General features: G+C 30.6%; 1 protein-coding gene and 1 long non-coding RNA gene across 2 annotated transcripts; both read right to left on the bottom strand.

Moving 5' to 3' along the window:
- Positions 1-197: 197 nt before the first annotated feature.
- On the bottom strand, positions 198-1,801 carry LOC134725618 (uncharacterized). Its single transcript, XR_010108574.1, has 3 exons — positions 1,707-1,801; positions 1,106-1,224; positions 198-302 (listed from the first exon to the last, which is right to left on the bottom strand). It is a non-coding gene; the product is annotated as an uncharacterized LOC134725618 (long non-coding RNA).
- Positions 1,802-2,132: 331 nt separating this feature from the next.
- LOC134726603 (fat-like cadherin-related tumor suppressor homolog) lies at positions 2,133-19,504 on the bottom strand. Its single transcript, XM_063591013.1, has 22 exons — positions 19,493-19,504; positions 19,012-19,151; positions 18,126-18,298; positions 17,584-17,687; positions 16,250-16,375; positions 15,705-15,766; positions 14,083-14,350; positions 13,146-13,370; positions 12,570-12,667; positions 11,539-11,707; positions 10,637-10,751; positions 9,599-9,711; positions 8,955-9,094; positions 8,439-8,611; positions 7,698-7,801; positions 6,447-6,572; positions 5,914-5,975; positions 5,538-5,805; positions 4,174-4,398; positions 3,553-3,650; positions 2,375-2,543; positions 2,133-2,147 (listed from the first exon to the last, which is right to left on the bottom strand). The coding sequence occupies exons 1-22, from the start codon at positions 19,502-19,504 to the stop codon at positions 2,133-2,135; spliced, it is 2,985 nt and encodes a 994-aa protein (XP_063447083.1).
- Between the last annotated feature and the right edge of the window lie 5,741 nt (positions 19,505-25,245).

Here is a 25,245-nt window from a genome sequence, read left to right as displayed (position 1 = left end):
GCCAGTAAATTCAGCAAAATCAATAACTACTACCTTACCATAGATAGTGTTGGCTTTCTTTTACTTTTTGTGTTTTTCATTTTCTTGGATTTTGTGATCCAAGTTTTGGCTCCAGAGCAGTACTTTAAATTGAAATTAATACAATTTTTAAGAAAATATGAAATTTAGCATTATAATTACCCAGTAGTTGAAGGTTTGCCGTTGTCTCTAGCCTCTATAATCACAGAGTAGTCTGTCTGACCAGATTCATAATCAAGCTTTGTATTCAATTTAACACCACCCATGCTGGTGATACTGTAGTTCTAAAAATAGATCGAAAAAAGAATACTTACAATAATTGTGTAAAGACATGAATTACTTAAACTTCATATCCCAATTAATGACTATACATAATTTTATTAATGCAATGTCTAAAATCGTGTTTGTCAATACATGTATAATGTTTCTTCTAAAAACACATAATTAGAAATTTTTAATTCAAACTTCTATTGTGATGTTGAAAATAATACTTAAAACATTGAAAAATAATTAAACCCTTATTATTTCAAACAGCTAGGGCTTTACATGTTTTAAACTTTTTAGTCAAAGTGGTTAGTTCTACCTATGGCTTAAAAACAGTCTTGTTATAGATGAAATTCTATTTTATGTGCCCCATTGAAATCAAATAGATTAAATAGTATGAAATGAACATCCTATGTATGTAGAATAAATTGAACTCAAATATCATTTTTGATCAAACTACCAGACACGTGGATAAATAGATAGGTTTAATATGGCTTAATTTGATTCTGAGTAAACTCCCTTGGCCACCATTTTAGAGGGATAAATGGTTTTCTTATTTGACTAGCCAAATCAAATCATATGGTACAAACAAGTCTGCTAAAGTATCCTTACTAGATCGTAGTGATGATGCAAGGTTAAAGGAAATTTTTAAATACTAGTAGTTTAGAACTTTTTCTAAAATTTAGTTGTCAGACTATAGCAGGTTGAATTTGGTTAATTTATGAAGGTATTTGGGCATGTAAACCTCCAACATGGTGAAAAAGGGAAGTAGCTCCTGCTGAAGTTGTGTCATTACAAAATCTATGTAACACAATAAACTTACAGCATTCAATGATTTAAAGGTAAAGTTGCCATTTTGTCCAGAGTCTTTGTCTGTAGCAGCTATCTTACAGCCAGGTATTGTTCCTATCATGTTTTCAGCTGTTGTACATTCATATAACCCTATAATTGTGGAATGATATACAGTAATATGTTTTATTTGTTACTTATCTATTTTGTTGTTAGCAAATGAAATATGCATAAAAATAAAAAAATAAAAACAGGGATATAAATAACTATGTCTGTTATAAATGCATAACCATGAAAGCCCTAATGATTGTCCTTATGGCTATCGTGTAGTGTAAGGTTTATAATAGTATTTAAGATTCTCTTTGGGAAACTACTGAAACAACATAAGTATATTTTAGGTAGCATGTCTGAAGATGCACATTTGCTTCACATATCATTGTAATGTCTTGCATATTAGATATTATTTATATTTCATGATTTTCAATATATTGAGCATTTAAAGAAACTCAATTCAAATTTGAGATACCCCATATTGAGTAATTAATCTCCATTTTGTTCCCATGTCCCAATGTTACCTTGTATCATTTTTTTTTTATTTCAGTAAGATGGTCATATATTTATTTATGTAATTTTACCTTGAGTGAAGGTAGGTTTGTTGTCATTAATATCTGAAACACCAATATTGACAGTAGCTGTGTCACTATGGTTACAATGTCCATCTACAGAGGCCAGACAGTCAATGGCTGAAACCTACAACAGACCGTATAAAAATAAAAAGATGTGGTATGATTGTCAATGAGACAACTCTCTTTTAGAGACCAAATGACATAGGAATTATATGTCACCATAAATACGCCTTTCACGAATGAGCATAAACCAAAACTCATAGCAATTACAGCTTTTGTTTTACTTTGAATTACATTTACATAGGGATTCATTTTACAGTTAACAAAATCCACAATCTTGTAAAAGTACTAATGAAAACATGAGCAACCATTTTTACACTCATTTCATCCAAATATGCTAGTTTTCTATTTTCAACAACAAGATTTATAACAATCTTAGCAGGAACAGAGCTAAAAAAGATAAAATACACTAATCATTAAAATCAAAAACATAAAAAGAACTTTCAAAGATATTTTATAAGAGACAACATAAATTTCTTCCCCATGTTCTAGAAAAATTGTAATGAAAATATTTACTATGCAAAATCTTTTTAAAATCAGAAATTAAAAAGTTTTATAATAATTCTAAAATAAGGCTCATCAACCAAAGATGATTTTTTTTAAATGTTACAACCTACCTCCAACTTATAAGACTTCTTTCCACCATCATCATAATCTAGTTCTTTAGCTAGGATGATATCTCCAGTATAATGGTCTATCACAAATGTACCATTGTTATTCCCTCCTGTTATCCAGTAAGTTACAGTGTTGTACCTTTTATCTGTATCAGCATCAGTAGCTTTTATTCTACAAGGAAAATTATATGTAATTAAATTCATTATATTCTGAATTTTTAACATTGTGCCATTTTTAATTATGACCACTTCAAACTAGATTCAATGGCTTTCTTTGTGAAGTTATTAGTTTTTCTTTGGCTATCATACATTTGCACTAAATATGCACTTTAGAAAATTCAATTTTAAATTTGATATTGGCGCAAATGTAGAACAACTTTTCATAAAGTAATACAACAGATGTAAGAAAATGAAATACTGCAAGTTCCAAATTATTGCGATATTGTCATTTCAGACTAAAATGTGAATAATTTTTTTTGCATTTTGAGAAAAAACCTATCTAATTCATGTTAAAATTTCAAAATGCCAGTTTAAATAATTGTATTATAACTTTGTCACATTTTATAGTAATAATTAAAACATCGAAATAATTTCTAAATTTACAGTATCATAAGCTTTGAATTGTCTTCTATCTTCACACATAAACTTATCCAATGACTTGAAAAAATATTTGTGCTTTGTTAAATTAATTGAATATCATCATATTAGGTGAATATTCCATGTGATAATTTGTCTAAATAAAACTTGTCTTACAAAGACAAAAGGTTGATAGGCTTATAAACTCTTTTCAAATCAAAATGGTTGTACCTTACACTGAAACATTGATTCCAGAAACAAAACAAATAATTTACATTTACAGCACATTTCAGTCAGTGACTCAGTATGTAGCTAATGGTAATATCTTTGGTTAGCTTGCTTGTTAGCTGAACCGTGAAGTCATTGTTAGGTAAGGTAAACTTCCCTCCTTTTAAAGCAGCTTAGTCCTACAGAGAGATAGATTTTTTATCTGTTGGGCTAGTCTACTATTAAAGGAGGGAAGTTTACCTTACCTAACAATGACTTTACGGTTCAGCCAACAAGCTAACCAAAGATATTACCATTAGCTACATACTGACTGAAATGTGCTGTAAGCTGATTACTATCATGCCTTGATTACAGAGAATATAACTGAATATACTAACCTATCTTTGTTCATAATGGATGACCCTGTATAAAAACTCTCTGGTAGATTAACTGAAAATATCTTCTTTGTCATAATGGGAGAATGGTCATTAACATCCTAAAGAAAAAGAAAAATTTATTCAATAAAAACTAAAAACTGAATTCATGCACATGCAAACAAACAAAATGTGCAGAATTTTTTTCTAAAGCAAAATGTTTTTAAAAGTTGGATGAATAATAGGTCTTGTCTATATTTTGGAATCTACACTTGGCTATTGACGTCATATAAGAATAACATTTACTTTGTGGTGTCAGACTATTACTCCTATATTAGGTCAAAATCTTAAGGACAGGAACTTCGGTGTAGACCATTTCTATTATGACGTCAAAATTTAACAGACTGAAACCTCTATAATATTCAGTAGTGGTGGACAAATCGAAATATATGTTTCTTTGCATATTTAATTTAATAGAAATGAGTCAGATGAAACTATGCATAAAATTTTATAATTTCCACACAACTCCATCAGGGGAGGAAATTGGTAATAAGATATGACATGTATACTGATTAAAAAAGTTCGCAATAAAAAAATATGAATATGTCAATTTTTTGTATTTTTTTTTTATTTTTCTATAATTACCTCTAATACAACTTCAACTTCTTGTGAAGCATGAGAAATGTGGCCACAAGGTTTGCTGTTTTTGGCATTTAAAACAATTTTAAACTTTCCATTGGTAGTGTTTTCCATTTTAAGATTGTGTTTTGCTGAGAGACTGCCATTTTGATGCATTAAAAAGTAAGATCCACCACTTGCTAAACTGTATACTATTTTGTTGTTACTAATATCACTGTCTTTGTCTTTGGCCTACAAAATATACACATATATTTATTTATCTCACAGAAAGATGGGTTATACCCTTATTCAAAATGTTAAACAATGTTGGTGGTGATTTGTTGTCAATTAAAGCATTCAAACTGAAAATATATAAAATAAAATTGAACATTTCCAAAATCAGATTTGGCATAATCAGAATATTATAAAACAAATTAATTCCTTTGCAAGTTGGGTTATATTAAGTTCTTAACTTTCCTTTTTTACATCCATTGATGTTCTATACATTCAATAATATGCTGCACTGTGATCTTTTCTAACAATTTCCAACAACTTAGTACAATCATGTTTAATTCTGTTGATTAACAAGAACAGAAAACTGAGATTTTCTAACAATTTCCAACAACTTAGGACAATTATGTTTAATTCTGTTGATTAACAAGAACAGAAAACTGAGATTTTCTATCAATTTCCAACAACTTAGGACAATCATGTTTAATTCTGTTGATTAACAAGAACAGAAAACTGAGATTTTCTATCAATTTCCAACAACTTAGGACAATCATGTTTAATTCTGTTGATTAACAAGAACAGAAAACTGAGATTTTCTAACAATTTCCAACAACTTAGGACAATTATGTTTAATTCTGTTGATTAACAAGAACAGAAAACTGAGATTTTCTATCAATTTCCAACAACTTAGGACAATCATGTTTAATTCTGTTGATTAACAAGAACAGAAAACTGAGATTTTCTAACAATTTCCAACAACTTAGGACAATCATGTTTAATTCTGTTGATTAACGAGGCAAAGAGGAAGCAAGAACAGAAAACTGAAATTTTATATTTTGTTGCTGACAATTATTCTTAATTTAAAGAAATTGTGAAATGGTTTTTCTTTTACAAATAGTGACTTGGATGGAGAGTTGTCTCATTGACGCTCATACCACATCTTCTTATATCAATTTATCATCTGACACGCAATGATCTATAATTGTCAAATGATTCATAACACTCATACCTATAATTCAATTATATTTTTATTTATCCTTTCATGAAGAATATATTCTTCAATGCCCTTGTATACATATCTGTGTGTGCCAGAGAATGTATGAAAATTATTTATAAAGCTACACAATTATATCTATGGTATTTTTAAACTAGTGACTTACATCTGCTGTATGGAAGTTGACTGGTTTTGTTAATTCTGTCAATAGATAAGTATATGTTCTATCATCTCCTGGAAATTTAGGACAATTGTCATTAGCATCCAAGACCTCAACAATGACCTCAGTTGTTCCAGTCAATGAAGGTGTTCCTTGGTCTATTGCCATGACAACAACATATATTTTACCATGTGTACTGTCTAACTGTTCCCTGTCCAATGAGCCAGATACAGAAATGGCACCAGTTTGAATATTGACTTTCAAATTATGATCCCTACAAGATTTAAACATATCAATACTGTGTTTATACTAAACATTTCTATTTTTTACTGATATGAAACTTTAAATTCCATCAAACAAATAGGCAATAAAATTAACTTACCATTCTGATGACAGAAGTTTATACTGGATTTCACTGTTGTTTCCTCTATCAGAGTCTGTTGCCTAAAATATGTAAATCACTGTGTAAATAAGTCAAATGTCAACTAATTATTTGAATTTTCATTTTGTTTTAGTTTTTTATGTGTCATTCATGTATCTAATATAGTAAAACAAGACGTACTGTGAGCTACCGAACTAATACCCTTTTCAGTGTTGTTGACTTGATTTTGAAATTAAAGATAGGAACTTAAAACCAGTCATATAACTGGATTAAGCTTGGTGCCTTTATTATAAATCTATGACTTGTTCTAGCTGCTAAGCAAAATATGATGGAGGTTAATATAATACTCTTTCCTTAGAATATAATCAAATTCATCTGTCATCTCATCATGACCTCCCTTATTTAATAAACGTCATGAGAACTTAATGTATTGAAATAAGATTCTATAATAAACTTCTGTGTTGCATAACTCACTTTTATAAGGCGTCCCCTAAATTATTAAAACTTAGTATTAGTAGCATATACACACTAACCAGTACTTTTCCAATTTGAGTATTGTTGACATTCTCTACCACATTAAACTGGTAAGATGAATTAAGAAAGTGTGGAACATTATTGTTGACATCTTCAATGTGGACTGTTACATTGGTAGTAGTAGTCTGCAAATAAAAGCAAATAAAAAGTTGGTGCACTCAACAAATGATCTATACATTTTTCAGCCTTTATGAATAAAATTAAAAAATAAAGAGTACCTTTTAATACTTGGTCAATTTAAAAAAAAGTCATATGTTTTTATAATGAACAGTAATAGTCTAAATAATTGTATACCTCAAGGTGAGCTCAAGTTCTATGATACAAATGTTTCTCCTCCATAAATTTCACTAACCAAATCAGGAGTTGGTTGACCATTATGGAATATCCATTTTACAGATGATATTGAATATGATCCTTATTTCGTAACTATAATCCTGTTCCCTTTGTGAATGTGACCTACCAAACTAGACCTATTATGGTTAGTACTAACATGAGCAACTTGACTGGTACCCCATGTGGATCAGGATCTGCTTACCTAACCAGTGCAGTTGAGATCTTCCCTAGGTTTTGTTGGTTTTTTTTATGTTGTTTTATGTACTATTGTTTGTCTGTTTGTAATTTTCTTTTTTAGCCTTGGCATTGTCAGTTTATCTTCAATTTATGAGTTTGAATGTCCCTCTGGTATCTTTTGTCCCTCTTCTATGCCCAAGACACAAATTAGTTTTACTACCATAAGGGTGAAAGATCAAGATCAAGGTCAGACGAACCTGAACTTTTTATTCTGCCCATAATGCAAGTGCATAACAAGTTTGGTTTACCTAAGGTGAATGGCATAAAAGTTATGTGCTGGAAACCAATCAGACATGGTTTTTCTATCATAGGCGTCAAAACTAGTGGAGGTCAGAGTGACCAGACTTGGTGCATTATACACAAGAGAACATATGACACAAAAATTCACAGCTATAGGTCACAATAACACTTTCAACTGCACACCAAGTTTGATTAACCTTAGTTCAATGGTACAGAAATTATATGCTGGACATGAAGTAAGAAGTATGAACAACAGACAGACAAACAGTAATGATGGATGAACTAATTGACAGACAGACACATGTACATGGTGATTCCAAAACACCTCCTTTGACCCTCCCCCTTTAAAAAAACCCAAACTTTGTTTGCCATGGGTATAAAAAAAAAAAGCAACAACGGTGCATTAATAGTATAGAAAAAGAATTCTAGCATTTACTTACATGTCTACCATCAAATACACTAACATGGAAATACAGTGAATTTAGTTTGTTGACAAACACAGCATTGGTGTAAAGATTTCCAGTCACATTATCAACTTTGAAATCTTAAAGAAAAAATCATCACTTTCAATACTATATGTTACTACTGGATTAATTGAAATATTAAATTGTTAAATGTAAACCTAGTGAAAAGGAATGAATAGCTTAACCATCTAGTCATTTTGCTTTCATTTTTGTTATCTTTTTAAGAGTAACTTTTGTATGTGACAATTTTTTATGGAAGGTTTAAAAGTTTCCTCTGTTATAAACAAACATTATTTAGATGAAGGCCAATCTTTTGAAAACACTATGTTTTGTGGAGTACCTTCAAGTTGTAAGATAATCTAGTTTTCTTTGTAATTATTTTTTTTATAATTGATAAGTTGTGTCTGAGTACCATGTGCTTTAACAGAAATATGTTATATCTATAAGGTTCTAATTATGAAGTTGTATAGCTATTTAAAATTTTCATGGAATATCAGTAGCAGTAAACATACCACATTTTTTGTGCAGAAATGATGTGAAATGCCATAAAGAAGGAACAACATGATTTCATATGTATTCTTAAAATCACACAAATTTTTCATATTTTTTTTTAAAAATCTAGTTGAGAAAAACTCCTAATTAATATATATTGTACAGACAATAAGGTGAAAAAAATCACATTTTTTTATACACAACAAAAGATTAAAATATTCTTACCAGAACCAGTGACAGAGAATGTAAGTTTATCATGGTCCACATCATCAGCCATCACACGACCAATCAGAACATTTGTCTCTATGTCTTCAGGTATTGTAAAGGTGTAAGGGGCGCTGATGAAGTATGGTTCATTGTCATTTATATTAGTTACCACAACCTCAACCAAAACAGAACTGAAATATAAATTCAAAATAATCAATTTGAAGTGATACTAGCCCTACAAACATAGTTCTATAACATAAATTCAAAAGTCTTTAAGTTCATTTGCATGAAAAAAAGTACATAGCAGAAAAGAAATTAGAAATTGCATAGTGATTTGTTATTTCTATTGCTTAATGTAATTCAGAGCTGTATTTATTATAAAGTTGGTTATCAGGCATAAAAAGCATCAATTTGATGGCATTATTAAAGTTGGATAACTTTGTTTGTGATTTATTAAAATTTTCTCTGTTGTATTTGATGTTCTTTTAAAATACAATAGTAATAGTTCCTGTTTGACATTAATGCTGTCCTTACCTTTGTAAAGATGGTGTTCCTTTATCCTCAGCTGTCACATTCAAATAATATATCTTTTGTTCTCTGTCAAAATCTAGAGCTTTGACTACCACTACTTGCCATAAACTTCCGGTCCTCTTTATTTGGAATCTTGTATCATTCTGCAATGTAATACATATGTTAAGATCATACCAGAATATCTAATCTTAGGGAAGTGGCAAATGTGAACTCTTCAATACAGACATTAATTTTAAAACTTGTTCAAATTAATTAAATCAGAATTTAGAAAAAATAAAATATTTGAGGTAACAGTGGCCATTTAAGTTTGTTTTTTGAACAGGTAAAATGGTACAATTTCTCAAACCTTTCTTTAAAGAGGTCATGAATGATATTTTCCCATTTGTGTATTTTTTACATTTTAAGCATTGAGTATAGCCAATAAAGAAATCTGATGTGACAGCACTCAAGCTATACTTTGCCATAATGGTTTCAGACAAGAATACTGATTTCATCATCCTATTAATCTTACGTTTATGGTTGCATCTATTATGGAAGTTGGATGATTCAAATAATTCCTTGTCTATAAAAGTGATCCATCTAGAAAAAAGAACTAAAAAATCTGTGTCAGTCAGATATGTTAATTACAGGGTCACAATTTACTATACCTTCACAGACACATCATATTGTCCATTGATGCCTGTATCTAAGTCTGTAACAATAAGGTTACATCCAGCTATAGGAACTGTACTGTTCTCTGAAACTGTACATCTATACACATCTGTCAAAAATAAAAAAAGTTACATTTACATCACATCAAAATACATCACCAAAATGGGTTAATATCATTTCCTAAAAACATCAGTTTTGAAGATTTTCACTCTGTTTCATAACAAAGACATTACTAAGTAGTTACTGTATATTCTTAAGAATTTCGACTGTTTTTTGCAAGTGCAAGGCCCTTGAAGCCCAATCCTCCAAATTGATTTTATTCTCAAAATCAGTCTTCAAAATTTGGTTTCAAAACCTTACATGTGGAGATCATTACCATAAACATAAACTTGGGTTGAGGAAACATGCCTGTATTTTGAAATTAACATCAAGCAGCTAGCCTCTCAAGATAGCAAATATTTTCATATCACAATGCCCTATGATGTGTTGTGTCCCAAGTAAATCTACATCAACTGGGGCATTCTTGTTTTAAATGATTTTGAATTTTTGGAAAATTCAACCTAGCAACCGATCAGACAATAGTCTTAAAATGGCAGTAAATTATATGCTCAATAGCTATTAGATACATTTGTCATTTACAATATAATTGGCATAAAAGTATGGTAATGGTGTAATGTGAATAAATTTAATGGTTTTCAAGAGCTAAATTGGTAGCGTCATTAATAAATTGGCTTCCATTTTTAAGGTTGTAAAATTGACTGGCCTAGGCTATTGGAGAGATGATTTTGACAACGTACAATCCTGACTTAAAATGAATATATGTAATATAGATAATCCATCACATTTATTTCACATGTTGCAGTATATTTGACATAATGAATATTTTAATGGCCATTATTAATGACCACTTCCACAATTTAATCTAGAATAATTATTAATTTGGAATTTAATATATTCTTAAATAGAAATAAAATAATAATATGTTTTACTGCATTACTATTTATATAGGTCAGTATTTATCTATGTACTTTTACCTTTGGTGAAGGTAGGTTTGTTGTCATTAATATCTGCGACACCAATTTTGACAGTAGCTGTGTCACTATGGTTACAATGTCCGTCTACAGAGTCCAGACAGTCAATGGCTGAAACCTACAAAAGACCGTATAACAATAAGAAGATATGACATGATTGAGACCAAATGATGTATGAACTATAGGTAACCATAAATACTCTTCAAGAATATGCAAAAACTATATTTCATAGCAATTACAGATTAATTTTGTTTTATTTTGAAATACATTTACATGTTTATGCTTATTAATTCTCTTACAACTAACAAAATTCAGAATCATGTAAAAATACTAATGAAAACACTGTCAACATATATGTGTTCCGCCTTACAGAAGTTCCAATGGAATCTTTGTTATAAACATTGTCATTATATCTTTTCCTGTTGGAACAAATATTCTATACCATTTATTCCGTTAGGAACATATACTGTAATATCAATTTCTGTGGAAATAATATCGCAGTATATTTTTTTCCTTTTGGAACTTATATTATGAAAGAACTTCTATTCTGTGACAACACAAGCAACCATTTATACACTCATTTCATCAAAATATGCTAACTTTCTATTTGTAACAACAAGATTTATTCCAAATGGTCAGGAACATAGTTAAAAAAAAAAATACACAAGTCAATTAAATTAAAATAGTAAAAAGAATTTTCAAAGATTTTGTTAAGAAATACAAAAATTTATTTACATGCACTTCTTCCCCATTTCTTGAAAAAAATGTAATGAAAAAATAAACTATGCAAAAAAATGTGTCCATAGCCCATAAATAGGGCATAGAAATGGGACATAAAAATTTAAAAGTTATAAATTAATTCTAAATTAAGGCTCATCAACCATTGTTATAATGTTTATACCCACCTCCAATGTGTAAGACCTCTGTCCACCATCATCATAATCCAGTTGTTTGGCCAGGATGATATCTCCAGTATAATGGTATATCACAAATGTACTATTGTTATTCCCTCCTGTTATCCAGTAAGTTACAGTGTTGTACCTTTTATCTGTATCAGCATCAGTAGCTTTTATTCTACAAGGAAATTTTTTAGCAATTAAATTTAGTACATTTTTTAATTAGTCGTTTACAATTCTAAATTCTAAGGCTTTCTTTGTAAAGTTATTCTGACAGTAGTTTTTCTCTGGCTTTGGTACATATACTCTAATATATGTACTCTAGGAAATTTGTTTTAAATGGAATATTTGCACAAATGTAGAACAACATTTTATAAAGTATAAGAACAGAAGTAAGATCATGTAATATCATAAGCAGTAATTTTTTCATGAGATTGCATAGTCTTCTTTCAACACTGCTTACACCTTGACATAAACTCATCCATAACTTGAAATACTTTATAAAAGGTATAATTGTAAGTGAGATAACTTTTCACCAGAGACCAAATTACCTAGAACTAGTAAAAGTTAACAACTATAGGTCCATGTATAGAGTACTTGTCCATCTTTGGAGACTTCATGTTGATCTCTAGACTTATATTTCAACTATTATTACTTGTAGTGCAATGCTGGTGCCTCATTTACATCATGTCTATATCTACTTGAATGTATGTTTATTGAATTAAAAGCTATTCTTTTTAAATTTTATTATGGTTTTTTCCCCAATGATTTCACTTATTTTGTCAATGGTTGGAATCTCATCATACTAGTTTAATCTTCCATGTAGTAGTTTATCTGTAAATAAAACTGTCTTACAGTGTAAAAAGGTAGTATGACTTACAAAAACTTATCAAATTAAAATCGTTGTACCTTGCACTATAATAGTCACAAACATCCAGAAACCCTACAAATAGTAAGCATTTTTAAGCTGAAAACTTTAACTATGGTGCCTTTTTTAAGAAAATATCTTGATTCCAGTGAAAAAATATAAATATACTTACCTTTGTTTGTTCATGATGGATGACCCTGTTAAAAAGCTCTCTGGTAAATTAATTGAAAATATCTTCTTTGCCATAATGGGAAAATGGTCATTCACATCCTAAAGAAGATGCAAAATTTAGTCAATAAAAACTAAATACATGTACATGCAATAAAAAAAAAAAAAGCAACATGAAATGTGCAGAAATATTTTCTCAAGCAAAATGTTTTAAAAGTTGAATGAACAATAGATCTTTTCTATATTTTGGAATCTACAATACTTGGCTATTGACATCATACAAGAATCAGTTTCTTTGTGGTGTCAGAACATTTCTCTTGAGATGTCAAAATTTTATGGACAGGAACTTCTTTGATGTTTAGTAGTTTGGGGCAAATAGCGATATATATGTTTCTCCTCTTATGTACCGGTAAGTCAATAGAAATGAGACAGATGAAACAAAGCATCAAATGGCATATCTCCCACATAACTCCATCAGAGGAGGAAAAGTTAAATAAGATATTACATGTATACTGATTTAAAAAGTTTACGATAAGATAAATATGAATCTGTGACTATTTTGTAATTTTTTTATAATTACCTCCAATACAACTTCAACTTCTTGTGAAGCATCAGAAATATGGCCACAAAATTTGCTGTTTTTGGCATTTATAACAATCTTAAACTTTCCATTGGTAGTGTTTTCCATTTTAAGATTGTGTTTTGCTGAGAGACTGCCATTTTGGTGTATCATGAAGTACGATCCACCACTTGTTAAACTGTATTCTATTTTGTTGTTACTAACATCACTGTCTTTGTCTATGGCCTACAAAATATACACACAAACAATTATTTATTCATTGCAGGGAAAGATGGTTAATACCCTTATTCCCTTATCATAAAAGATAAAACAATGTTGGTGGTGATTTGTTGTCAATTGAAGCATTCCAACTGAAAATATATAAAATAAAATTGAACATTTCCAAAATCAGATATGGCATAGTCAGTATATTGTAAAACAAATTAATTCCTTTGCCATGTTGGGTTATATCTTGTGTTCTTAACTTTCCTTTTTTACATCCCTTGATGTTCTATACATTCAATAATATGCTGCACTGTGATGTTTTCTAACAATTTCCAACAACTTAGGACAATCATGTTTAATTCTGTTGATTAACGAGGCAAAGAGGTAGTTAGAACAGAAAAATGAGATTTTATATTTGGTGCTGACAATTATTCTTAATTTAAAGAAATTGTAAAATGGTTTTTCTTTAACAAATAGTGACTTAGATGAAGAGTTGTCTCATTGACACTCATACCACATCCTCTTATATCTATCTATCATCTGACACACAATGATCTATAATTGTCAAAAAAATCACTACTCTCACACATATAATTCAAAAATAATTTTATTTATCTTTTCAGGAAAAATATATTCTTCGATGCCCTTGCATACAAATGTGTATGCCAGAGAAACCTTTGCACATTCTTTATGAAGCTACAAAATTATGATTATTTTTTAAATTGTGACTTACCTCTGCAGTATGGAAATTGACTGGTTTCGTTAATTCTGTAATTATGTAGGTATATTTTCTACCATCTCCAGGGAATTTAGGACAATTGTCATTAACATCCATGACCTCTACAATGACCTCAGATGTTCCAGTCAATGAAGGTGTTCCTTGATCTATTGCCATGACAACAAAATATATTTTACCATGTGTACTGTCTAACTGTTCCCTGTCCAATGAGCCAGACACAGATATGGCACCAGTTTGAATATCAACATTCAAATTATGATCCCTACAAGATTTAAACATATTTAAAAACTTAAGATTTTTAAAAAAAGTAGAAATTTAAGGGTTGAATAATTAGAGGGTGGTCACTGAAAGGTATTCACAGCTGATGTTGTCTTTCACTAAGGTAAAATATAAAACGACAAGAAAGTCAACTACACCCGTAAATCAAGGAAATATATAAATGACTATGTATCAACTTTGATTTATGTTTTCTTATATTTATCTTTGTTATGAAGAAATTGTGTGAATTGCATTGTGAGTGGTGTGTGAGGGCCTCAAGGGAGAATAGTGTTTGTACTAATTGAGCATACCCTCTTGAAATAAAGATTATTATTATTATTAAAATTGTAAGGGTTCCGCGGAACCCAGTGTCTCACCTACTTTTGCTGTAAATCCCAGACTCAACAAAAATGAGGAAAAAAATCTATAAAAATATTCCTCTTGATACTATCTTATGATTGTAAGAAGCTTCTGTCCAAGTTTGGTAAAAATCTAGGATAGTTAATGAATCTATTAAATGTTTTTAAAACTTTAACTGCAGACTGTATGTAATGTTAACCGGAGGAAAATCTAAGTCCATTTAAAAGTAAAATATAGAAAAAATGGAGTTATCTTTTTACAAAATTTACTTCTGGATACTATCTTATGATCATAAATAAGCTTCTATCAAAGTTTGGTACAAACCCAGGATATTTTAAGAAAGTTAATTAAATTCTAAAAACTTTAACCACAGAGTGAATGTAATGTTTCACCGCAGCAAAACTAAGTCCATTTAAAAGTAAAATATGGAAAAAATGGATTTATTTTTTTACAAAATTTACTTCTGGATACTATCTTATGATCATAAACAGGTTTCTGTCCGAGTTTGGTACAAACCCAGGATAGTTTAAGAAAGTTATTAAAATTCTAAAAACTTTAACCACAGAGTGAATGTTATGTTTCCCCGCAGAAAAAACTAAGTCCATTTATAAGTAAAATACGGAAAAAGTGGAATTTTATTTTTACAAAATTTACTACTGGATACTATCTTATGATCATAAACAAGCTTCTGTCCAAGTGTGGTAGAAATCCAGTATAGTTTAAGAAAGTTATTAAAATTTCAAAAACTTTAACCACAGAGTGAATATTTGTGGACGCCGCCGACGACGACACCGACGACGACGGAAAGTAGGATCGCTTAGTCTCGCTTTTTCAACTAAAGTCGAAGGCTCGACAATAAATTACTGCAAGGTAGTTGTTTATCATGGTCAACTTGTTTCGCTATCAAAATGTTGACCAGAATAAACTACAACCTTGTGGTAATTTACAGGTGTAGTTGACTTAATTGTCATTTTAAATAAACAATAAAGATAACTTACCATTCTGATGACAGAAGTTTATACTGGATTTTACTGTTGTTCCCTCTATCAGAATCTTTTGCCTAAAATATGTAAATCACTGCGTAAATAAGTCAAATGTCGGCCAATTATTTGAATTTGAATTAGGTTTTAGTTTTTTATATGTCATTCATGTATCTGATGATAGTAAAACCAGACGTACTGTGAGCTACTGAAACTAAAACCCTTTTCAGTGTTGTTGACTTGATTTTGAAATTAAAGAATATTGAAGGAACTTAAAACCAGTCATATAACTGGATTAAGCTTGGTGCCATTATTATAAATCTATGACTTGTTCTAGCTGCTAAGCAAAATGTGATAGAGGTGAATGTTATACTCTTTCCCTAGAATATAATCAAATTCATCTCATTCTGTCATCTCATCATGACCTCCTTTATTCAATAACATCATGAGAACTTACTGTATTGAAATAAGATACTTTTATAAACTTCTGTGTTGCATAACTCACTTTTATAAGGCTTCCCTAAATTATCAAAACTTAAAAAAAGGTGAATATACACACTAACCTGTACTTTTCCAATTTGAGTATTATTGACATTCTCTACCACATTAAACTGGTAAGATGAATTAAGAAAGTTTGGAACATTATTGTTGACATCTTCAATGTGGACTGTTACATTGGAAGTAGTAGTCTACAAATGGAAACAAATAAAAATTGGTGCACTCAACAAATGCTCTATATATTTCTCAGTCTTTATGAATAAAATCAAAAACTAAAGGGTACCTTTTGATACTTGGTCAGTTTGAAGAAAGGAATATGTATTTATAATGAACAGTAATATTCTAAATAATTGTTTACCTCAAGGTGAGCTGGAGTTGAAACTAAGTTCTATGATACAAATGTTACCCCTTTGTAAATTTCACTAACCAAATCAGGAGTTGGTTGACCATTATGGAAAATCCATTTTACAGATGATATTGAATATGATCCTTGTTTTGTAACTATAATCCTGTTCCCTTTTCATGATTGTGACCTACCAAATTAGACCTTTTATGGTTTGTACTAACATGAGAAACTTGACTGGTACCCCGTGTGGATCAGGATCTGCTTACTTAACCAGTGCACTTGAGATCTTCCCTAGGTTTAAGTGGGGTTTTTTTATGTTGTTTTGTGTACTATTGTTTGTCTGTTTGTCATTTTCTTTTTTAGCCTTGGCATTGTCAGTTTATTTTCAATTTATGAGTTTGAATGTCCCTCTGGTATCTTTTGTGCCTCTTCTATGCACAAGAAACAAATTAGTTTTACTACCATAAGGGTGAACAGGTCAAGATCAAGGTCAGAATAACCTGAATTTGGTACATGATACACTTTCTGCTCATAATGCAAGTGCATACCAAGTTTGGTTAACCTAAGTTAAATGGCATAAAAGTTATGTGCTGGAAACCAATCAGATATGGTTTTTGTATCATAGGCGTCAAAACTAGTGGAGGTCAGAGTGACCAGACTTGGTGCATTATACACAAGAGACCACATGACACAGAAATCTACAAGAGACCAAATGACACAGAAATTCACAAGAGACCACATGACTCAGAAATTCACAGCTATAGGTCACAATAATGCTCACAACTGCACATAAAGTTTGATTAACCTTAGTTCAATGGTACAGAAGTTATATGCTGGACATGAAGTAAGACATATGGACGACAGACATACAGACAGTAATGATGGATGAACTAATTGACAGACAGACACATGTTCATGGTGATTACAAAACACCTCCCTTGACCCTCCCCCTTTAAAAAAACCCAAACTTTGTTTGCCATGGGTATAAAAAAAAGCAACAACGGTGCAATAAGGCATTAACAGTATAGAAAAAGAATTCTAGCATTTACTTACATGTTTTCCATCAAATACACTAACACGGAAATACAGTGAGTTCAGTTTGTTGACAAACACAGCATTGGTGTAAAGATTTCCAGTCACATTATCAACTTTAAAATCTGAAAGAAAAATCATCACTTTCAATACCATTTGTATAATTCTAATATTCATTTGGTTTCAGATGTTAACCTAGTGTATAGCAATAACTCTGCTAAAATATTTCATTATTTTGGCTTTTTTATTTTTTATTTTTTAGAGTAGAATTTGTATGTGACAATTTTTTATGGAAGGTTTGATGTTACAAATAAACATTGATTAAATGAAGGCCAATATTTTGAAAACATCTATGTTTTTTGGAATACCTTATAGTTGTTAGATAATATAGTTTTCTTTCTATGTATTTTTAAAATCACACTCCTTTTTCATTTCTTTTTGGAAAATCTAGTTGAGAAAAATTCTGTATAAATATATATTATACAGTCGATAAGGTGAAAAAAATAACATGTTTTCATGACTTAATTTTTTATACACAACAAAAAATTACTAAATATTCTTACCAGAACCAGTGACAGAGAATGTAAGTTTATCATGGTCCACATCCTCAGCCATCACACGACCAATCAGAACTTTCGTCTCTATGTCCTCAGGTATTGAAAAGGTGTAAGGGGAGCTTATGAAGTATGGTTCGTTGTCATTTATATTAATTACCACAACCTCAACCAAAACAGAACTGAAATATAAATTCAAAATAATCAATTTAAATAGCTGTCCACTCTGGTAAATGTACTACCCTACAAACAAAGTTCTGAAACATAAATTCAAAAATGTCTTTAAGTTCATTTCCATAAAAAAATACATAGCAGAAAAGAAATTAGAAATTGCATAGTGATTTGTTTTTTCTGTTGCTTAATGTAATTCACAGCTATATTGATTACAAAGTTGGTTACCAAGTGTAAAAAGCATGAATTTTGACATTTTTTTTCTTCAATTTCATTACCTCCAAAAGTATGGAGAGTCATTGGAGCCAAATAAAGGTATTTTGGGTAAGGCCGCAATATTACAGCCCCTGAATGGTAAGGGTTAAGAACCTGCTTAATATAATGAACACATCAAAAGATTGTTTGGTGTTCGGGTCTAATGCATCTTTTTTTAAATCAATAAATATTGATTTTTTTTTCATTTATCTGAACAGTGCATTTTCAAAACTAGAAAGTGAGAAATGTGCCAATAAAAAGAGTTGAATATTTTACACTGCCTCTCAGACTCTAAATATAATAAATACCATCAAGATATTCCAAGACAAGATTTGATCATTTGTCTGTTTCATCGGCAATGAAGTTGGATAACTTTATTTGTGATTAAATATTAAAAATTTCTCTGTTGTTGTCAATGTTTTTTTTAAAAGACACAATAGTAAAAGTTTGACATTAATGCTGTCCTTACCTATGTAAAGATGGTGGTCCTTTATCCTCAGCTGTCACATTCAAATAATATATCTTTTGTCCTCTATCAAAATCTAGAGGTTGGGCTACCTCTACTTGCCATGAATGTCCAGTCTTTTTCAATTTGAATCTTGTATCATTCTGCAAAGTAATAGGTATGTTAAATACATATCAGAATATCTAATCTTAGGGAAGTGGCAAATGTGAACTCTTCAATACAGACATTAATTTTAAAACTTGTTCAAATTAATTAAATCAGAATGTAGAAAAAAATAAAATATTTGAGGTAACAGTGGCCATTTAAGTTTGTTTTTTGAACAGGTAAAATGGTACAATTTCTCAAACCTTTCTTTTTAAGAGGTCATGAATGATATTTTACCATTTGTGTATTTTTTACATTTTAAGCATTGAGTATAGCCAATAAAGAAATCTGATGTGACAGCACTCAATCTATACTTTGCCATAATGGTTTCAGACAATACTGATTTCATCATTCTATTAATCTTACATTAATGGTTGCATCTATTATGGAAGTTGGATGATTCAAATAATTCCTTGTCTATAAAAAGGACCCATCTAGAAAAAAGAACTCCAAAATCTGTGTCAGTCAGATATTTTAATTAACAGGGTCACAATTTACTATACCTTCACAGACACATCATATTGTCCATTGATGCCTGTATCTAAGTCTGTAACAATAAGGTTACATCCAGCTATAGGAACTGTACTGTTCTCTGATACTGTACATCTATACACATCTGTCAAAAATAAAAAAGTAACATTTACATCACATCAAAATACATCACCAAAGTGGGTTAAAATCATTTCCCCAAAACATCAGTTTTGATGATTTTCACTCTGTTTCATAACAAAGACATTACTAAGTAGTTACTGTATATACTTGAGATTTGGACTGTTTTTGCAAGTGCAAGGCCCTAATACTGCCTTCATCAGGTACAAAGAGGAAGCCAAATCCTCCAAATTGATATTTTTCTCAAAATCAGTCTTCAAAATTTGGGTCAAACTGCACCTTACATGTGGAGATCATTACCATAAACATAAACTTAGGTTGAGGAAACATGCCTGTACTTTGAAATTAACATCAAGCAGCTAACCTCTCAAGATAGCAAATATTTTCATATCACAATGTCCTATGATGTGTTGTGTTCCAAGTAAATCTACATCAACTGGGGCATTCTTGTTTTAAATATTTTGGAATTTTTTCCAACCGATCAGACAATAGTTTTAAAATGGCAGTAAATTATATGCTCAATAGCTAGTAGATACATTTGTCATTTACAATATAATTGGCATATCAGTATGGTAATGGTGTAATGTGAATAAATTTAATGGTTTTCAAGAGCTAAATTGGTAGCTCATTAATAAATTGGCTTCCATTTTTAAGGTTGTAAAATTGACTGGCCTAGGCTATTGGAGAGATGATTTTGACAAGGTTCAATCATGACTTAAAATGAATATGTGTAATACAGATATTCCATCACATTTATTTCACATGTTGCAATATATCTGACATAATAAATATTTTAGTGGCCATTATTAATGACCACTTCCACAATTTAATCTAGAATAATTATTAATTTGGAATTTAATATCTTCAAATTAAAAATAAAATAATAATATGTTTTACTGCATTATTATTTATATAGGTCAGTATATATAAAACTGTCTGCAATAACTCTTCACAATAATTATATTTTTGTGGTTTTTTTTTAATAAAGAAATCAAAATTACAATAAAAAATGCTTGAATATTTTGAATATCATTTTTTACAAAGAATATCTCTTTTACAATAAAAATACAAACTGGCCAAATACAGGGGAAGTAACTGATTATAAACTTTTCTGGCAATATGTACATGGATTATTAAAATACTGGAGAATTAATCGAATGTGTTATTTACCCTTTGGCAGAAATGTATAATGTTTTTTCATTATCAAAGATTATGAGAGCAGACAAATCAAATTTAAGAAAAGTTCTTACAAACTATTCTCCCATTGTGAGTTTATCACATATATTTTTAACCATTTAATTGAATTTGAAATGTGTAGTGTTATTTTAACGCAATTAATTGTTTTGGCAGGATGAGCATAGTGAATATGTAGGAGCCCATCATTCTGGACCACTGTCAAAATTATAATTATTTAAATTTAGAGTTTATTAAGAATATGGAGGTTGTGTTAACAATTTATATAAAAGGTGACATCTTCTTCAAAAACAAGGTCTGTAAAAAAATATTGATTTGCAATTTTTGTTTTAAATACTGTAATGCTGTTTATTTTTCTTCATTTAAATATGTTCAATTGACATTTATTATAATCTTTTTTGTTTTCTACTACATTAATCTTTTTCTAACATAAATAATTACAAAAGTTACACTTTCAAAGGGAAGTAACTATGAATGATTTAATGATTGATAAAAGCAGTTTAAAATAATAACTTATTTTTTTTATGAACTCATGTCAGGAGGAACAGTTGTAAGTTGACAGATGATTCTTGGTAAAAGACACACACCTTTCTATAATAAGTGCTTTGAGCAACCCATTAAAAAAACCCATATCTTTCATAATATCCTTACAAATGATACACTACCAGTAACCCTGCAAGACCCTCATGAGCGTAGTCTAGGTTGTTTAACACATGGGCATTGTACAATAGTCTAACAAAAGTTTCAATTAAGAGATTGATTAAAAAAGATTTATATATATTTTTGCCACAAGTTATATTCATCTTTGAAATAAAACTAGAGGCTCTAAAGAGCCTGTGTCGCTCACCTTAGTCTATGTGAATATTAAACAATGGACACAGATGGATTTATGACAAAATTGAGTTTTGATGATGGTGATGTGTTTGTAGATCTTACTTTACTAAACATTCTTGCTGCTTACAATTATCTCTATCTATAACAGTACTTTCTGTGGAAAATGTTATTGAAAATCTTCAAATTTTAAGAAAATTGTTAAAAATTGACTATGAAGGACAATAACTCCTTAGGGGGTCAATTGACTATTTTGGTCATAGTGACTTATTTTTAGTTCTTACTTTGCTGTACATTATTGCTGTTTACAGTTTATCTCTATCTATAATTATATTCAAGATACATGTAATAACAAAAAAACAGCAAAATTTCCTCAAAATTACCAATTCAGGGGCAGCAACCTAACAACCGATTATCCGATTCATCTGAAAATTCCAGGGCAGATAGATCATGACCTGATCAACAATTTTACTTCCTGTCAGATTTGCTCTTAATGCTTTGGTTTTTGAGTTATAAGCCAAAAACTGCATTTTACCCCCATGTTCTATTTTTAGCCATGGCGGCCTTCTTGAATTGTTGGCCGAGTTTCTGGACACATTTTTTTAACTAGATACCCCAATGATGATGATAGCCAAGTTTGGTTAAATTTAGCTCAGTAGTTTCAGAGGAGAAGATTTTTCTAAAAGATTACTAAGATTTACGAAAAATGGTTAAAAATTGACTATAAAGGGCAATAACTCCTAAAGTGGTCAACTGACCATGTTGGTCATGTGGACCTATTTGTAGATCTTACTTTGCTGAACATTATTGCTGTGTGCAGTTTATCTCTATCTATAATAATATTCAAGATACATGTAATAACAAAAAAACAGCAAAATTTCCTTAAAATTACCATTCCAGGGGCAGCAACCCAACAACGGAATGTCCGATTCATCTGAAAATTTCAGGGCAGATAGATCTTGACCTGATGAACAATATAACCCCATGTCAGATTTGCTCTTAATGCTTTGGTTTTTTGAGTTATAAGCCAAAAACTGCATTTTACCCCTATGTTCTATTTTTAGCCATGGCGGCCATATTGGTTGGTTGGCCGGGTCACCGGACACATTTTTTAAACTAGATACCCCAATGATGATTATGGCCAAGTTTGGTTAAATTTGGCCCAGTAGTTTCAGAGGAGAAGATTTTTGTAAAAGTTAACGCAGGACGACGACGGACAATTCCGGACGCCGGACGCCAAGTGATGAGAAAAGCTCAATTGGCCCTTTGGGCCAGGTGAGCTAAAAAGGAGATGCGGTATGATTGCCATGATTGCCAATGAGGCAACTCTCCACGGTACAGACTAAATTGACACAAAAAATTACAAATGTAGGTCACTGTACTGCCCTCAAAATTGAGCAAAGCCCTGATCTCAAAGTCAGTTATAAAAAGCCCTGAAATGACAAATGTGAAACAATTCAAACTAGTAAACTAACAACTTAATTTAATCTTATCTTTGATCTTATGAGTGTTCAAGACCTGGAAGTATAAGTCTGTCTTGTAGGGTTTTGGTAGAAATAAAAGTGTAGTGTCAATGAATGATGTGTCTGATTTTTCTTTTTCAAGTAAATTTTCCCTTATAATATAAATAATTGTTAGACAAACTCAGAAAAACAAGACTTCAAAACACAACATGAAAATTAAAGACTGAGCAACCAGAACCCCACCAAAAACTTGGGTTTTAACATAAATCATTGATCTTTACATGATACTTTTATAATATCTATGAAAGTTTTCAAGATAAAAGGTGAACAATTACTATCGAAAAATAGTACTTTTTCTGAAAAAGCTGTTTTGATATCATGTTGTTTTTTTTCTCTAAAGAGCCTGTGTCGCTCACCTTGGTCTAAGTGAATATAAAACAAAGGACGCAGATGGATTCATGACAAAATTGTGTTTTGGTGATGGTGATGTGTTTGTACATCTTACTTTACTGAACATTCTTCATGTTTACACTTATTTCTATCTATAATAAACTTGGCCCAGTAATTTCAGTGGAAAATGTTAGTAAAAATTTACAAATTTTATGAAAATTGTTAAAAATTGACTATAAAGGGCAACAACTCCTAAAGGAGTCAACTGACCAATTCACTCATGTTGACTTATTTGTAAATCTTACTTTGCTGAACATTATTGCTGTTTACAGTTTATCTCTATCTATAATAATATTCAAGATAATAACCAAAAACAGCAAAATTTCCTACAAATTACCAATTCAGGGGCAGCAACCCAACAAAGGGTTGTCGGATTCATCTGAAAATTTCAGGGCAGATAGATCTTGACCTGATAAACAATTTTACCACTGTCAGATTTGCTCTAAATGCTTTGGTTTTTGAGTTATAAGCCAAAAACTGCATTTTACCCCTATGTTCTATTTTTAGCCATGGCGGCCATCTTGGTTGGTTGGCTGGGTCATCGGACACAGTTTTATAACTAGCTACCCTAAGGATGATTGTGGCCAAGTTTGGTTTAATTTGGCCCAGTAGTTTCGGAGGAGAAGATTTTTGTAAAAGTTAATGACAAAGGACAACGAGGGACGAGGGATGAAGACGAATGCAAAGTGATGGGTAAAGCTGGTTCAAATCAATTATCTCTAAAACAAAGTTTTATGATTGCTGATCTATGATCATTCAAATACTTGAAATGTAAACCATTAATGTAGAACCAGAAGTAAGAGGATATAACTCCTGTATATTAGACATTTACATTGGGGGTACCAATTTTCTTGGTTTGAGAAAAGCTTGCATATTCATGGATATTGTATTTCATGGTTTTGGCAAAGTTTACATACATGCCTTTAAAAAAATTGTAACTCATGGATTTTTTATATTCATAGTTCCCCTGTACCCACGAAAGCCACTGAAAATTGGTATTCAATAAATATTAATGAATCCACAGTATCATGATATCTGTAATAAGTTGTGATCTTGTAGCAAGAGTTACTTACCTTTGTCAAACACAGGTGGATTGTCATTAATATCATTTACTCTTATTTCAACTGTTACTGTTGATGTCAGTAATTTCCCTGTATTGTTGAAAGGCTTGCCATCTGTAGCTGTTACCTGAAATAGGAGAAGAAACCAGTAACTTAATAATAACACACTGGAAAATTGATGTGTTGTCATGCTAAGCATACTCCCAACGGTCAATAAGTGGAACTATAATCAAAGTGCTTGTAAGCACTGAAAGGTAGAGATTGCTTTAATTTGTCAGTGGAAAGTAAAATAAAAAATTGCAATGTATTAAGATTTTGTTTGAGTTGATTCAACTACAATTCTTAACAAAGGAAGATAACTCCAATTTTTAAAGATGACTTGAATAATGGCATCACTGTTTTTTTTTTAAGATGTACGTATTAGATTCTTGCACCTTGCAAAAAAATATTCAATTTCTTGACAAGTATAACATCATTTGGTGACT

Source organism: Mytilus trossulus, chromosome 7 (genome assembly GCF_036588685.1).
Source record: "Mytilus trossulus isolate FHL-02 chromosome 7, PNRI_Mtr1.1.1.hap1, whole genome shotgun sequence".
Classification (NCBI taxonomy): Eukaryota; Metazoa; Mollusca; class Bivalvia; order Mytilida; family Mytilidae; genus Mytilus; species Mytilus trossulus.
The sequence above is the reverse complement of the archived record's forward strand: the minus strand, read 5'-3'. Positions and strand labels throughout refer to the sequence as shown.